The sequence below is a fragment of the Prunus persica genome, chromosome G6 (assembly GCF_000346465.2).
Source record: "Prunus persica cultivar Lovell chromosome G6, Prunus_persica_NCBIv2, whole genome shotgun sequence".
Taxonomy (NCBI): Eukaryota; Viridiplantae; Streptophyta; class Magnoliopsida; order Rosales; family Rosaceae; genus Prunus; species Prunus persica.
Genome location: NC_034014.1, coordinates 18171364 through 18187617, shown reverse-complemented (window position 1 = coordinate 18187617; position 16254 = coordinate 18171364). Strand labels below are relative to the sequence as shown.

General features: G+C 39.6%; 2 protein-coding genes across 6 annotated transcripts; one reads left to right on the top strand and one right to left on the bottom strand.

The window, feature by feature from the left end:
- Positions 400–1878, top strand: LOC109949701. The gene is made up of 2 exons (XM_020565803.1): positions 400–1012; positions 1208–1878. Exons 1-2 carry the CDS (start codon positions 400–402, stop codon positions 1876–1878), a joined length of 1284 nt encoding a protein of 427 aa, XP_020421392.1.
- On the bottom strand, positions 6987–12747 carry LOC18774114 (DDB1- and CUL4-associated factor 13). 5 transcript variants are annotated; one of them, XM_020567040.1, is made up of 18 exons: positions 12636–12743; positions 12179–12299; positions 11999–12088; positions 11770–11881; positions 11504–11531; positions 11151–11249; positions 10979–11048; positions 10854–10888; positions 10660–10734; positions 10469–10564; positions 9849–9912; positions 9696–9749; positions 9176–9261; positions 8994–9054; positions 8844–8908; positions 8519–8624; positions 8044–8132; positions 6987–7454 (listed from the first exon to the last, which is right to left on the bottom strand). In XM_020567040.1, the coding sequence occupies exons 2-18, from the start codon at positions 12242–12244 to the stop codon at positions 7295–7297; spliced, it is 1356 nt and encodes a 451-aa protein (XP_020422629.1). In that variant the 5' UTR covers positions 12245–12299; positions 12636–12743; the 3' UTR covers positions 6987–7294. The 5 variants fall into 5 exon arrangements, with proteins under 5 accessions (XP_020422629.1, XP_020422630.1, XP_020422628.1 ...); XM_020567041.1 differs by having other exon boundaries at positions 12179–12256; positions 12636–12741; XM_020567039.1 differs by having other exon boundaries at positions 12179–12480; positions 12636–12739.

The window sequence follows — 16254 nt, the reverse complement described above, 5'->3', positions numbered from 1 at the left end:
GACCTCCTCTACCGGCCGAAGACTGCTATAAAAGCCCAAGCTTTAGCAGATTTTGTTGTATAGTTTACTCCGACAGCCGAAGAAGAGAAGATGGTCACGAAAAGTAAGGAAAAAGCAGACGACACCTCCCCTGCCGATTCAAACCTACCTAACGACATGTGGCAATGACATGTAGACGGAGCATTAAATCATAAAGGATCAAGGGCAGGCGTCGTCATAATCACCCCAGACGGAACCTTGTTGGAACAAGCCATCACACTAGGCTTTTCTGCTTCAAACAACGAGGTAGAATATGAGGCATTGTTCGCAGGACTGCGCCTAGCAAAAAAACTGACAATCAAGAGATTAGCCATCTACTCAGACTCCCAGCTGATCACGAATCAAGCCTCGGGCGAGTACATGGCAAAGCATCCAAGAATGATCCAGTACCTCGACAAAGTCCAAGGACTTCTGAAAGAATTTCCTACTTTCACCATCCAACAAGTTCCACGGGCAGAGAACACCCATGCAGATGCGTTGGCAAGACTAGGATCAGCACTGGACACCCAGTTCAGACGCTCCATCCCAGTCGAACACCTTGACCGACCGAGCATAGAAGAAATAGAGCCAATCGACTCAATGCAGATCGATGAAGACCCCAGCTGGCAAGACCCCATCATCGACTATTTAGTGAATGGAAATATGCCAACGGATAAGTCCGAAGCTAGGAAGGTCCAACAGAAAGCCGCGAGATATTACATGCAAGGCGACAAGCTCATTCGCAGATCATACTCCGGCCCTCATCTCACTTGCATAAAGTACCCTCAAACACTTGAGGTCCTCTGTAAAATTCATGACGGCGAGTGTGGCAACCACTCTGGGGGCAGGTCACTTGCCCAGAAGGCTCTAAACGTAGACTATTTCTGGCCTACTATGCGCCATGACTCCACTGAATATGTCAAAAGATGTGATCGCTGCCAACGGTACAAACCAGTTCCTAATCTGCCTGTCGAAATCTACCATCCGCAGAACAGTCTGTGGCCTTTCATGCAATAGGCCATCAACTTAGTAGGCCCCATGCCAACGGCACCTGCCAAGAAAGAAATGATGATCGTCGCCACTGATTACTTTACTAAATGGATCAAGGCCGAAGCTCTATCCTCTACTAAAGAAGATGATGTGAAACGATTTATCTGGAGAAACATTATCTGTCGGTTTGGCTGCCCAGAATCACTAGTTACTGACAATGGCTCACAATTCATCGGCAAGAAGATCACTGCCTTCTTCAAAAAGTATGGCATCAAGCAGCATCTATCTACCCCAAGATATCCTCAAGGCAACGGCCAGGCCGAGGCATCCAATAAAATAATATTGGACTGTCTAAAGAAGAGATTAGAAGGCGCCGAAGGAAAATGGGTAGATGAGCTCCCTGGCGTACTATGGGCTTATCGCACCACCATGCGGAGATCAACTGGCGAAACCCCGTTTTCCCTCGCCTATGGAATTGAAGCGATCATTCCTCCTCACATCACTGTCCCCTCTATAGGCATCGAAGTGGGCAGCATTGAGCAGAACTCCGAGCAGATGAGACTCAACCTTGACTTACTTGAAGGCGAGCGCAAGAAAGCCATTGTCCGAGTCGCCTCCTATCAACAGCGGTTGAAGTCTTACTATGACAAAAGAGCCAAGATCAGACAATTTCAACCAAGCGACCTTGTGCTAAGAAAGGCCTTCATCACTGCACAAAGACAAGGGTTTAAAAAGATGAAACCCAATTGGGAAGGACCTTACATAATCAGCCAGTCCGGGGGCAGAGGAAGCTATACGCTTGACACCATGGAAGGGAAGGAGATTCCGCGACAATGGAACGCCTACCACCTCCAAAGATGCTATCCATGACTCTTCCTCCTACCTGCTCAGTCCCCAGCAGACGACTGAGTACTGCGCATTTCTAAAAAAGAGAAGCAACTACTGCAAATTCCAGAATGTGCCACAACAAAAGACAGTTGCCCATAAGTAGCGTCCTTCGGGAGACGCAGGGCGACAACTAGAAGCGTCCTTCGGGAGACGCAGCCTGCAAAGAAGGGTCCTAAGGGAGACGCAGAGTGCGCCAGGAATTTCCTAAGAGAGGTATCCAGGTTCCTATCCGTTTCCTAAGGGAGGCAGGATAACCAAACGGTTGCCCATAAAAAGCGTCCTAAGGGAGACGCAGGGCGACGACCAAAAGCGTCCTTTGGGAGACGCAACCCGCAAAGACGCAACCCGCAAAGAAGCGTCTTAAGGGAGACGCAGGGTGCGCTAGGAATTTCCTAAGGGAAGTATCCAGGTTCCTATCCGTTTCCTAAGGGGGGCAGGATAGCCAAACAATTGCCCATAAAAAGCGTCCTCAGGGAGACGCAGGGCGACGACCAAAAGCGTCCTTCGGGAGACGCAGCCTGCAAAACAGCGTCCTAAGGGAGACGCAGGGTGCGCCAGGAGTTTCTTAAAAGGGGGTCACCATGCTCTCTGCGGGAAATATCCAGGTTCCTATCCGTTTCCTAAGGGAGGCAGGATAGTCAAAAAAGTTGTCCATAAAAAGCGTCCTAAGGGAGATGCAGGGCAACGACCAAAAGCGTCCTTCGGGAGACACAACCCACAAAGCAGCATCCTAAGGGGGTTGCAGGGTGCGCCAGGAATTTCCTAAGGGTGGTATCCAGGTTCCTATCTGTTTCCTAAGGGGAGCAGGATAGTCAGACAGTTGTCCATAAGCAGCGTCCTAAGGGAGACGCAGGGCAACGACCAGAAGCGTCTTAAAGCGTTTTCTGGAAAAATGCAGAATACGCCCGGAGTCCCTCAAAGGGGACCCTGGCTTTTGCCAAAATCCCAAGGGAAATACACAGCCAAGACACTAATCGGTTACTCAAGCAGTTCACAAGACAATGTGTAAATTGAAGTTGAAGAAATAAAGACTGAAATTTCCATAGCAAAGTGACCAACCAGCCAAGTTCAACAAAAAGGAGATGGTCAAGCAAGACCAATTATTCTAAACAAAGAGCAGACTACAAGCTGAAAAGAAATAAAGGAGTCTTCATCTACTTCGAGACGTCAGCAGGAGATCCCTGATCTGCAGACTCTTCAGCATTGGCCTGAACAACCACACTATCAGCAGCTCCACCTGCCTGATTCGCCATGTCTGCCGCCACCTCCTTTTTGAAGGAGATGAAATGTTGCTTCCCTTTGTTTTTCCAAGGAAAGACTTGAGAAAGTACCAAGATCACCAGCTTGACGGATTTGATCAACAGCTTAGCACAAGTGGATGGACTTGACAGGAAGTTCGTCTTCAGCATATCAGACACACCTGCATCCCCTGCAGGGCTGGACTTGTCCACCTTAAAATCAGCCGCTAATGTTGCAGAAGAACCTTTCGCCCGGGCAGATGACTCTCTCGCCTTCTTGGTCATCGCCATCCTTACCTCCAAAGGAGTCAATGACGACGAATCCACTTCACGCTTGACTGCTCGTGACTCAACAACTGAAACATGATGGTTGGATGGATGAGCAGACCGCCCAGATCGACTTCCACTCTTCGACTGATGTAGACGACCTGAACTTCGGAGATAAGCATCTGCACCTCTTTGCTTCTTAACTGGTGAGCTAGATCGCACACAAACTATTTCGCGGAGCAGATCATGATCTCCAAACTCGTCAGCAAGAGGCTTAAGGGGAACATCCTTAATGTTGCGCATACCACCAATCTTCTTGCTATCTGCACCAAGAAGATGTTTGACCCTGGCAGATGACGTGGGAATAGCTCATACTTGGGTCTTCTCAGCAGAAGGGAGCCTTGGCTTCTTTCTCAATAGAGACACATTCCTCGCCTGTAAAGAAGTAACTTGAGTTCTCAAAGACTTGACATCGGCCTTCCTTTTTTATGGGGGTTCAGCAGAGCACTCCTCCTGTTCAGCAGAGCACTCTTCTTGTGCAGCAGGCAAATCATCAGGGTTCAAACCGTCCTGTTTCCATCTCTCGACATCCTCAGGAAGGGGCAGTCCACCAACTTCCTCCTGATTGTCGCTCGGCAACCACCAGCAGCCACCACTACTCCAATCATCTTTGGCAACCAGTCACGACGACAACCAGCCTATTCCCACCCAACTGGTCCCCGCCGCGAAAAGGGAAAGATGAAGAAAAAATTTACGTGCTCGACTTACTTTGGGATGCACGGCAACTCCTCTCTTCGACAAGCAGTACAAAACTCTCCAAGATCTTTCTCAAGCTAGAAAGTAGAGAAGTTAAGTTTGCAATGTGAGAAAAAGTGAAGAGAAGCCCTGTATTTATACAGGTTGGACAACCCGGATCAAGAAGGAATCACAAACTCATTCCTACTGGGAATCCAACTCCAACAACAGTCAGAAGCCTACACCGATTGGGAATCCGATCTGCAAAGGAGTCCAACTCACATAATAAAGCCCAGACACAATTGGAGAGCCCGAAAAAAATAATTTCATCTCCTACATGCCACACAAGCACCATGCAGATGCTGGGGGCATTTGTGGGAGCATATATTTTCGTCTCCAATCAAGGCACGCCACGTGGAAAAGAAGATTATCTCTTAAATTAATTAATTAAACCAGTTTATCTGGCTAATTAATTAATTGGGATAAATATCTTAATTAATATGATATTATCTTTATTTAAAGATATAATATCATTAATTAAGATATTATCCTAATAAAGAGAAGATAATATCATTTTTAAGAGATAATATCATTTAATTCAGATATTATCAGGCCCAACTCGATTCCTACGAAACCCTAGCCCCGAGGCTCCTATAAATAGACAACCTCATTCATCATTCAAGGTACATCTAAACCTATTCCTTATACCCGAGAAAAATACCTGAAGCTCTCTCTCCCTCTCCACTCTCCATATTTTCTCCCCACGGCTCCGGCCACCCGGTTTACACCCTACATAAAACTCTGTACCCTTTGCTTAGCTATTGGTTTCCTACAAACACTCGAACTAACTTAGGCATCGGAGGGCCTTTGGCTAGTACCCCCCGGGTGTGGTCTATTTACTCCAGTCTTTTTTACAGAAATCGAGGAAGAGAAAGAAGGGAGATCGAAGGTTGAAGGATCTAGAAGCTAATATTCTCCCGTGAGATTATTTGCACAAACAGTTATGTTTATAGACACGTGTTAAGTATTGATAATGATGGTTAGGGACGGACCCAAGATTTCAAAATGGAGTGGACTAAATTTACCTTGCATATAAACCTATTAAGTCCATCTCTAATGCTAGATAACTCAAACCGAAATTTTCCGATCTAAAATAGAACTATTCATGTACATCTCATACTCAACTTTATTAATTGTTTAAAAATGATTTAACTCTAAAATAATTTTATGTTTTAATTTTAGTTTATATCATCGTAATTTATTTTCTTGAACATTTAACTTTAAAAAAATTCAAATTTGGGAAACAAAATTTTGATTCATAAATAGGGATGGCAAAAATCTCCGTAGGGGCGGGTCCTCGTCGAGTCCCCGACCCTAACGGGGGGAGATTTCGAGGCTAAATGGGTATCGGGTATGGGGATTCCCGAACTTGAATAATACCCGACGGGTATGGGGAGGGGATGGTATTGGCTTCCCCATCCCCGAACCCGATCAGAAAATATATATGTTTATATTTAAATAAATAAATAAATAAATAAAATATTTATGTTTAAACCTAAGTTAACTTCCTTCTCCTAATTCTTCCTAATTTTCTATGGAATTTCATATTGATGTGATTTTGAATAGTTGAGTTGAACTTTATAGTTAATTTGGATGTGTTGAATGATAATTTAATATGAAACTTAATATTAAAATGTATGATAAATATTTTTTTATGCAAAAAAATCAGGAATTTGGGGCGGGTGTGGGGGATAGTCCCCCGACAGGGACAGAGACGGAGACGGGGATTTTTCGAAACCTAATAAACAGGGATGGATTCAGGGATGGGTTCGGGGACAGGGGCAGGGATGGAGAGCGAGGATGGGAATGGTATTGTCATATCTGGCCCCTACCCGACCCGTTACCACCCCTATTCATAAATTGTATAAAGAGATAAAAGATAGCATTTATTATCTCTATAAAAAAATATAACATTTATTACCTTTTTTTTTTTTTTTTTTTTGTTGGAGCTGATGTATTACTTGTTTCTTTGTCTCAAAATTCCTTTTGATGTTATTGTTACAATATTAAAGCTGCGCAAGGGGTTGTGGTTTTAATTTAAACAAAAATTTGATGGGTAAATGTGGTTTTTTATTAAAGTTTTTTAAGGTTAATTGTTTCTCTGTTGTAAAATGATTATTTACATTGTAATTAAACAAAGAATAAATTTATTTATTTTTTGTCTGAAACAAAGAAGTAATTAAACATAGAAAATTAGGTGTTTCCCCTTAAAATTCTGTGTTTTTTTTCCTTCTTATTTGCAGCATGTACCTTTTTTTTTCTTTTCTTCCGAGTGGAATCCTATTAAGCAAATTTTCTCAGGTAGTTGATGACTCAGATTACATAAAAATTTTCTTCCAAAAATGTCGGTCATTATGATTAAACTAGTTATTAGTGCATGATGGCCATACTAGTTATTTATCTTTTACAATTCGGTGGGTTAGTTCGACGCATATGGTTGGAGTTTATAGCAAAAATTTTATTTTTCTTTTACTACTTGATCATTAGACATTAGTTGTTTTAAATTTCAAATTAATTCTGGTATATCTGTTGGGATTGCGGCGTCAGTTTTCGTATTTTTCAATGAAAATTTCAGATTTTATAACTGCTCTTGTTTGGAATTAACCTGGTAAAAGGGGTACGAATTCTTGCTTCCTATAATTTGTTCTACTGTGTTCTTAATCCTTAAGAAAAGGCATGAAGGTTGATTTCTCATCAATTCCTTTTCGTGAACCAAACGGGCCAAAGGGTGATTTGTTCATGGCTGACTTCCAATTCCATGTATTACTTTCGGGTTAGGCAGTCTATTTAGTCCACAGGCTGAAAAAGATTAGTCCCCTCAATATACCTTTTAATATTCAGTTACATATTTTTCCTGACAAAATTGCACAAGGCTAAACAGGAGAAATAAACTACACTATGACCTGAAGTTACTATAGCATGAACAAAACATTGTCCGTCAAAGCCACCATAGACACGGCACATGCACGATGAGGATAGGTGATTGGGAAATCACTTGAACTGTAAAGGCACTGGTATGGAGCTCACGAACATTGCACATGAAAGATCCATTCTTTAACATGGATATGCATGAGCCGATTACAAACTACCCACATTTATCACTCAACTTTGATGATTTTTCTTTTCCGTAATGGCTCTTCAATGATGCTTCCTGGGGCGCTATGCGCCTTCCTCTTCTCGTGTTTCTTTCTTCGAGATTCGGTCATCTCACGCAATGTTGCAGCTGCCTTGTATACTGGTTTTGGTAGGTGCCTATGCCTGCAGAATCAACATTCACAACGATTAACCATTTTATATGTCATATGCTACTTGTTATTTGTTTCCACGCCCAAAAAAAAAAAAAAAAAAAAAAAATCATTATTTTATGAAGAGACTCTGAAATTAGCCATACAATCTTTGTAGGGTTCTGCAGAAACTGACGCTATCCCTTAAATACGTAAGGTAATGCTTAGTTTAGGAACATCCAATGAATCAGGTTCACATGTTAAGATATAGGAACCGCTAATCTGCAAGCCCGACCTAAACTTATAACAAGTTGCAACCACCTCATATATTATAGAGATTAATCCAGGAAGGGTCCTAAATACATTAAAAATTTTCTACTTTGAAAAAAAATAGGGACAATGGTGGTTTTATACATGGAAGTTTATCAAAAGGGCATCTTTCTATGCTTATTACATATGCCCACAAAATCATCAAATACTCCCACAATCTTTCATAGGAAACATGCAAACATGATGGATCTTGTAATATCTAAATAGGAAATATATTGACAATAATTACTTTTTTTTTTCTATAACAAAAGAGCAAATTTAAGAGGCTAATTGCTGGCATCCTTTTATGATACCTCACAATACGCTTGACTTCGGGAAGGTGCTTGTAGCGATTCTTGACAGCCTCATTATACTCATGCTTTTTCTGTTCCCTTGGAAGAAGCTGCAGGTAACAAGTAGTTAAAAGTTTATAATAGGATGTCTAAAAGAAGGGATGTCGAAAAAGTCAATAGAAATCATTCAACTCGCAGTTACTAGTCTGTGTGTTTCAATCCTACATTGGTTATAGTACGCATGGTACCAATAAAATTCTATGGTCAAACCATTTATGTATTTATTTCATCCATAAAAAAAAAAAAAAAAAAAAAAAAAAAAAAAAAAAAAAAAACCCCTTCAAAAATACTACGCACAAAGAAGCAGTTCAACATTTGCAATGTAATATACAAGAAGTAAATGAGTGAATTCAACATAGGTAATGGAAGCAGAAGAAAGCCATATTGCAACCCAAGGTCAACAACAGAAACACGAGGAAAGGAAGAGATATCTTACAACTCCCAATTGTTCTGATGCTTTAGCCTTCCAAAGCCTAAGATTAGTGTCATCACTCCCAGAAATAACATAACTAGCATCACAGCTGAACTTGACACAAAACACCCTACATAAAAAGCAGGAAGAGGGAAACAAAAGAGTCAGTATAATGAAATTAGTCAACATAAAGCTACAGTTTCCATTTTGTTATGTGAAACAATACACTCTGGAATCCAATGGCCGCACAGTTCAAGAAATGGAGCACGAAGTGATTAGCATATAAAAGCTAATTACATATGTTCAACAAATCCGAGAACCCAAATAAGGGAATACATGAAGACCAAACCTTTGCATTCTCTTTGTATGATAAATTTCCCGGCTATGACCACCATTATACTGGAAAATTCTCACCTGCAAATGGAAATTTTTTATTAAGACGTACAGCCATATTTACACATTGACAACATTGTCAAAATCATATAAGAAATGAACTCACTGTTCTGTCATAAGATCCAGTGACAAATTCTCGACCAGTTGGAGAATAATCAATATCCATCCTGGAAATGGAAAAAAGAAGTTTGGCGTATAAAACTTTCATATTAAATATACAACAGGAAAAATGAATTTCAGGAGTGGAGAAAAAGGCCAAATATTTCAATTGAAAAATTATCAACTTACACAGCAGATACATGATCCTTGTGCACACACTTAGCTTCATTAAGCTTTCTAGAATCAAAGCTATAGCAATTGGAGTCCTCATTTGCCTGTCATTGAGGAATTAGATTAGCACTTTCATGGAATAGGATAAGAAAATGCTACACAAGGAAGAAAGTCCACATATTCTAGCATTGGTGTACTACTGGAAGTCATCAGATTACATGGTTTATGACATCATCGAGATGTTCCCTAAAAACCAATAATACGCGTAACCATGATATTCAAATATTTTACATATAATTAGAAGGTTTTTGCACAGAGGAAGTTGCTCCAAATCATATTACCAAATTGCAGTCGGTAGACAGATCTAAAGTTCCATTCCATACTCAACTCAGAAACATATGTAATGATCAAACATCCTAAAACCACGAAATGGATGCACAAAGATAATCTGAAGCAAATGCCTTAGTAATGCAAATATCAGAAATAAAAAACTATGACAAAATCCAAATTTTTAAGTAACTTTAGGTTACATGCTTACAGCAGTGAAGTTGATTGGCTCCATTGGATTCCAAGAAATGGAATTGGTTCTTGTCTGTCCAAAGAAAATGTAAGTCAGAAAGGTCAATACATGCAAAAATTTAAGAGACTGTACGGATGTTGCCAAGAACCCTTAAGTTAACATTAACAATACCCTCATAATAAACTTCGCTGCGGGTTTCCCCATGCGCAAGTCATATATTGCTATGCTGCGATCACTGCCATAAAAAAAAATCATATATTATTCTCTCCTAAACACAATAAACTAAAATAAAATCATTACAGTAAGCATGGATTGAAAACAATCATGCCACTGTAACAATAGAACCACCAACTTCCTCAAATGAATGAACTAATTGTCGGTTTGGCACTTTGCCACATGTTCACAACAATTTTCAAAGAGAGATTCAGATTTTACAATGTGGAATTTTCGAATTTCCTTCAAATTTATGGCATATTAAGAGGAAGAGAGTACAAGGGGGAAGAGGAAGATGTTTTCATAAGAAAAAATGGATGCTGACCAGCAGACAAGCTGCCCTTTGCAGCTGAACCTTCTTTTACAAGAAACCATTTGTTTTCCAAGATGCTAAATACTTAAAGTCTTTTATCAGTACCATTCCTTATTAAGCAAAACAAATGTAACTCAAAACTCAAATTAGAAACCAATGTATCCAGACCAAAAACCATTATAAACAAGCACATGGTATCTAATGTGCTTAACGTACAAGTTTTTCGAACTATATGAGTATCTTATCTACAAGCAATAATGCAGACCTTGCGGATGTTGCCAAGATATCTGGCTGTCCAGGATTAAATTTTATAGATACAACTGTGTCTGTTCCCCATTCAAAACTCTGCTCTGGTGCAGACCTATGCATCACAAAGTACATTGTCATGGTACGAGGGATAAACATTTTTTTTTTCTCCTTCAACTTAATAGAAGAATAACCAGGCCAGATCAAAACCTGTTGTGTTTCCATATATCTACTCCAGCTCCACCTGTAGCAAAACGATCAAAATTCCACTGGTGATCAACAGCCCTGAAAATGAGAAAGTAAACCTTAATAGTAAAACCCATAAAAATCATAGCACTGTCAATTAATTTGTACAACTAACTAATTAAGTAACATCTCCTCCGAGAATTCAATAAGAAACTTACCGAAATGCATTCTTCCAAACATAAGTTTCCAGTGGCTGCAAATATCATTTATAATTAGTTAGGTACATATAATAAAGAAAAATCATTCATTGGAACGACATATCACACTATTAGGAAGGCAATACCACAGCAGATTTATCAGATGAGACATCTTCCTCCAGAAGAGTAGAAACAGGTACACCCCAAAGCCTGACACTGAAAATGGAAGATAGTGATTTCAACATGAACAATCTTCATAAACAGATAGATACAATCAAATGTATAGAGGCGGGAGTAACCCAGGAGGTTAAGCCTTACGTGCTGTCAGTTCCACAAGAAACAAGAACACGCCCACCTGTAGATACTGCTAAACCTTGCACAGCACCTTGGTGACCAGGAAATTGACGAACTGTTCGCCTTTTTGGGTCCAATGATTATAACAAATACAATAAATTTCAATGACTTATGCATGATGTATTGAAATGCTATTAAAGGATCTGAACTATAGATTAAAAAACAAATAAAGGGACAGTGGTCCGAATCTCAATTAAATCATATAACACTCCACATGAGAAAAGCATATGTGGATTCTCTACAGAAGAGTGCCTAATACTGAGATTCTAACCCATCTGTATGAAATTGAGCAACTTGATTCAGCAGTGTGTGGTTACCTGGAAGCTATATCCCAGAGCCGAATATCTGCCAAAGAAAAGAAATATCAAACACTATAATGGGTTGAGAAATTAAAGCAAATTCAAACTCGATAGCTTAATAACAAAGTATATTAAAAGTTCTAAAATCTAAAAGTATTAATTAGAAATCACGGTTCTTTTTCTTAAGATGAAATCTTGCTACTTGCTTTTCTTAGATTTAGCAGTAGTATAGGATACCAACTAGAGAGAAAAGGCATTAGAAATTTTCAGAGAAAACAAAGTACCTCCATCCATTGAACCAGAAAATATTTTTGTCAAATGATTTGGATTCTTTGCCATACAGGAAATAGAATCTATATGTCCATCCATTGCTCCAACAAATGGCCTCGCAAAAATCTAAATTACGAACATCAACAAAAACAAACATCATTCAATCAAATTTAGCATCCATATGCCCAAATATGCAATGCAATCAAAAATTCAGGAAAAAAAAATCCAAATCCCAAAACATGCCTTCTCTAATTTTGCGGCGTTACATGCCCGGACGTACTCCACTGCTTTCTCTTGCGTTCGGATGTTGGGGTCGAAATTACGGAATACCCTCTACGGAAATTGAACCAAAAATCATATTTTTATAGAGAAAAAAAAAACGAAGAAATTTGAGTTGAGAGTAAGAGAGAAGTGAAAACTCACCTGGAGGTCTTGGCTTCGTTCTTTAGTGTATTCATCTGTGGAACGAGATATTACATTCACCTTCATTGTGACTAAGCTCTGCAACGCAAAGGGAGGGGAAGCGACGGCGAGGAAGACCAATCTTAGAAGAAAACAGACGGCGAGGAAGAGAGAAAGAGATGGGTGAATAATTGAACCAATTTTCGAACTGTTACAAGCTATGTTGCACTGATACTCCTTCGATACAATACGGCTCCTATTCGTATCGGATACGGCAAACGACGTATCGTGGACATTCCTGTTATGTTGACCATCCGATACGTCTTCGATACGCCATGGACACACAAGCGATACGGTCAAGGATATGGCGGGGGTTATTTCACAATATACTTTAGCTCTTCTTCTGGATTCGACAGAGGCTAGTTTTTACTGGTTTCGGAGGTAGAGAAGAAGAAGAAGGAAGAAGAAAAGAACTTACTTGCGCTTGCAGCTGCTGCGAATCTCCAGTTGCAGTTGCTCTGCGGAGAAGAGGCGGCTAACTCGTGAAGAAGAAGAAGATGTTAGGTGCCCCAACTACAATACGCATCGTTTTACTTGCATGCTTTTTAAGTGAAAGAAACATAGTTTCACTATGGGTTAGTGCCTAGGCATCTCCAGCTATGGGCTCATCTCCAGTTACGGGCTAAAAAAATTTGGCTAAATGTGTCCAAATTTAGCTCTTTAGGCCGGGAGCTTCTATAGTGAGTGAAAAGTTATAAGGGATATTTATTAGGGGTATGTACAAGCTGTTGGATAAATCCAACGGTGAGTTTTTAAAAGAGGGTGCATGTAGAACTGAGTTGAAATTTGACCAGTTAGAAACCCAACTTCAGTTGAAGATATTTCCCTCTTTCCCTCTCTGTGAAAAACTCAAGAACACAATCATCTCTTTTTGAATGTAACGCAAACCCACAATTAGAAGGATCCAAATCTCCCAAACCCTATAGTCGCTCCATTGTCATCAGCTCCTTGGGAGGCCTGCGATCTATGGTATCATCGGTATGACGATTAATGGCTCTTACCTAGTTGTTGCTCTGTTTTGATTCTATGGCTCAAGTGAAAACCCCTTCTCTTTTTCGTTCAGCAGACAAGATTTTAGATGAAAGCAAAGTAGCATATCTCTTTTTATAGCTAGACGCCGCAACAGCAGTTTGTTCCTCGATTTTGGTAGAGATAGAGTCTCCAATACCAAAGAATCTTCTCTAATGTCCACCACATTCTCTCAAGCTTATTGACTTCAGAGCTCCCAATTGATTTTGAGAGGTAAGTTCACTCTTGCTGGATTGATTTAATTGGGTTTGGTTTGTTTTTTTGTGAGGGTGGGAAATTCGTCATTTATGGCATCAATAATGCGTCATTTGTGGAATCAATAATGTGTCATTTGTGGAATCAATAATGTGTCATTTCCTTATGAATATTCAGTATACTTAGTTGATTGTTTTGGTGGGGGTGGGAAATTATGAAATATAGGTAAAAGATCCTAAACTTAGGTTCAATGACATTAGGAGTAAGCATTTGGAAAGGATATTGGGTGAAGTTATGTTATTGCTGGTTTGAATCGCACTTGTGTTCTTAATTGAACATGTTGGTTCTAATGTTATTTTTTCCAGATTATTGCACAAGAGATGACGTAACTATTATTAAATTTTGCTTGCATTTTGTGTAATCGGAATCCAACAAGTTAGGCTATGCGTGTTTTGTGTCAATTTGGGCAATGTTTTGTGTAAATGGAATGTATTGATATGTTGTGATGCTGTAATGATTGATTAATTAATTAATATTTGCTATACAGTAATATAGAAGTGGATCAATAATATACGTGGATAAAATGTTTGGGGGCTTAGAGAGTGATGACTGTGTAACAGCTAATGGGAGGGTTTACATTCCTAAAGTAAGAAATGAGGGAACACCAGCAGTTCGGATGAAATTCGACTTGCTTGACCTCGTTTACAATTTCTATAATAGATATGCATTCTTGGCTGGCTTTGGTATTCGACTTCATTCCAGCTTTTGGGGGAAAAATAAGAAAGAGATTTTGAGGAAAGAATTTGTATGTTGCAAACAAGGTGCAAACAGGAGAGATGAAACTCGGGAGAGAAAAAGACAGCGGGAAATAAGTAGATGCAAATGCAAAGCTAAGATTGTGGTTGTGAAGATAAATGGGAGCAAGAAGTATACCATCTTTCTTTTTGCAGAGGGACACAATCATAAGATGACACCCTCAGAAAGAATGCATTTATTGAGATCACACCGTCATATTTCAGATTCTACAAAAGTACTCACAAAACAGTTGGGTTCGGTTAATATTCTCATTCATCATAAGGTAAGTACTTTCGAGGTGCAATCCGGAGGAATGGATAAAATCGGTTTTATTAAAAAAGATATCTACAATCTTGAATGTAGTGTGAATGGGAAGCTGAGGAACCACGATGTTGAACTAGCGACTGAGTATTTTATGGTTGAACAGAAAAAAAAATGAGGCTTTTTATTTCAAGATTGAGGGAGATGGCCATGACAGGTTTAGTCAATGTTTTTGGGCAGATGCAACTTCTAGACAGGCGTACGGGTTTTATGGAGATGTTGTTGTATTCGATACGACATTCAACACGAATCGATACGACTTGACATTTGCACCAATATTGGGAGTTAATAACCATGGTCAGACAATTGTCTTAGCATGCGCATTTTTGAGCAAGGAAACGATTGAGTCGTTTATTTGGATGTTTGAGGAGTTTAAGAAAGCCACGCCAAGTGGCGAACCTAAAATGATCATTACAGATCAAGATGCAGCAATGACCAGAGCAATTTCAATAGCCTTCCCGACTACATTTCATCGACTTTGCATATGGCACATCACATCAAAGTTCTCTGTTAAGTTACCACATTCTGCTTATAAGGAGTATTGACGTGAATTTTAGAAAGCCATATGGGATACTGACAATAAGGATGAGTTTGATGCAAAATGGAATATTGTGGTTACAAAGGTTGGTTTGACTGACCATCCATAGCTAAGTTCAATGTTTGATTTAAGGGAATCTTGAGTTCCAGCCTACGCACGACAATTTTTTGCCGCTGGAATGTCAAGCAGCCAAAGAGCGGAAGGTTCTCATGGTTTTTTCAAGCAACACATATCAAGGAGAAATTCATTGATGGATTTCATAATACGATTTGAGAGGGCACTTTCTCATCAACGTCAAAAGTTGCTGATCACGTAGATGCATTTGAAGTGGCTCAATGTATTCTATCGATGCCAATGAACAAACAAATGGCTACCTTGTACACAAGGACAATGTTTCAAAAGTTTGAGCAAGAACTAATGCAAAGTACATCATGTTTCCTAAAGCTCAAAACAGAGAATGCTTCTAAAGTTGTCTTTAATGTGAGCGAAAGGAAAAATTGGGAAACAAGAGTGGCAGAAGTCGTAAATGCCAAAGATTCTGACCACACATCGTGTAGCTACAAAAGATTTGAATTTGTTGGAATTATTTGCAAGCACATCCTAGCATTGTTCAGAAGGGACTAGATTGAATATATGCCCGATAAATATATTTTGAAGAGGTGGAAGAAAACTGCGAAATCTGGATTGGTGTCAGATGCAAATGGCAACGAAATTAAAGACTCTGTAGATCCTGGTCTTTTAATAAAGCGGAGTACAATGTCTCAACTTGCTTCAGATGTGGTTGAGGATGCATTAATGAGTGAAGAAGGATGTGAGTTTCTGTCAGAGACTCTAAAAAGTTTGCAGGTGAAGTTGAAGTTGTTGAAGGATGGACCAAGTAATAACGAAGTTGGAGGGTCCAGCTCTCAAACACAATATATGAAAGACCCTAAGAGAGTGAGGTGCAAAGGAAGGTCGAAACAAGTAACGGGAGCAAAGGAAAAGGTAATGAAGCGAGGGATTAGACACTGTCGGGAGTGTAGACACATTGGTCATGATAGAAGACAATACCCAAGAAATTTGAACACACCGTAAAATGCTAACACTATTTATAATAACACCTAAAATTTGAATAGGTAAATTTTTTATGTGCTTGTGTTTGATGTTTATGCAGGACATC

What these genes read in the sequence shown, in the direction of transcription:
- LOC109949701 (XM_020565803.1), top strand. Translation starts at nt 400, where the DNA reads ATGGCAAAGCATCCAAGAATGATCCAGTACCTCGACAAAGTCCAAGGA. An exon ending in AATCTACCATCCGCAGAACA is followed by an intron (nt 1,013 to 1,207) that starts GTCTGTGGCCTT and finishes TTGGCTGCCCAG; the next exon opens with AATCACTAGTTACTGACAAT.
- LOC18774114 (XM_007205122.2), bottom strand. Translation starts at nt 12,244, where the DNA reads ATGAAGGTGAATGTAATATCTCGTTCCACAGATGAATACACTAAAGAA. An exon ending in TTCTGGTTCAATGGATGGAG is followed by an intron (nt 11,532 to 11,769) that starts GTACTTTGTTTT and finishes TTTCTTTGGCAG; the next exon opens with ATATTCGGCTCTGGGATATA. An exon ending in GAAGTCAAGCGTATTGTGAG is followed by an intron (nt 7,455 to 8,043) that starts GTATCATAAAAG and finishes TTGATTCTGCAG; the next exon opens with GCATAGGCACCTACCAAAAC.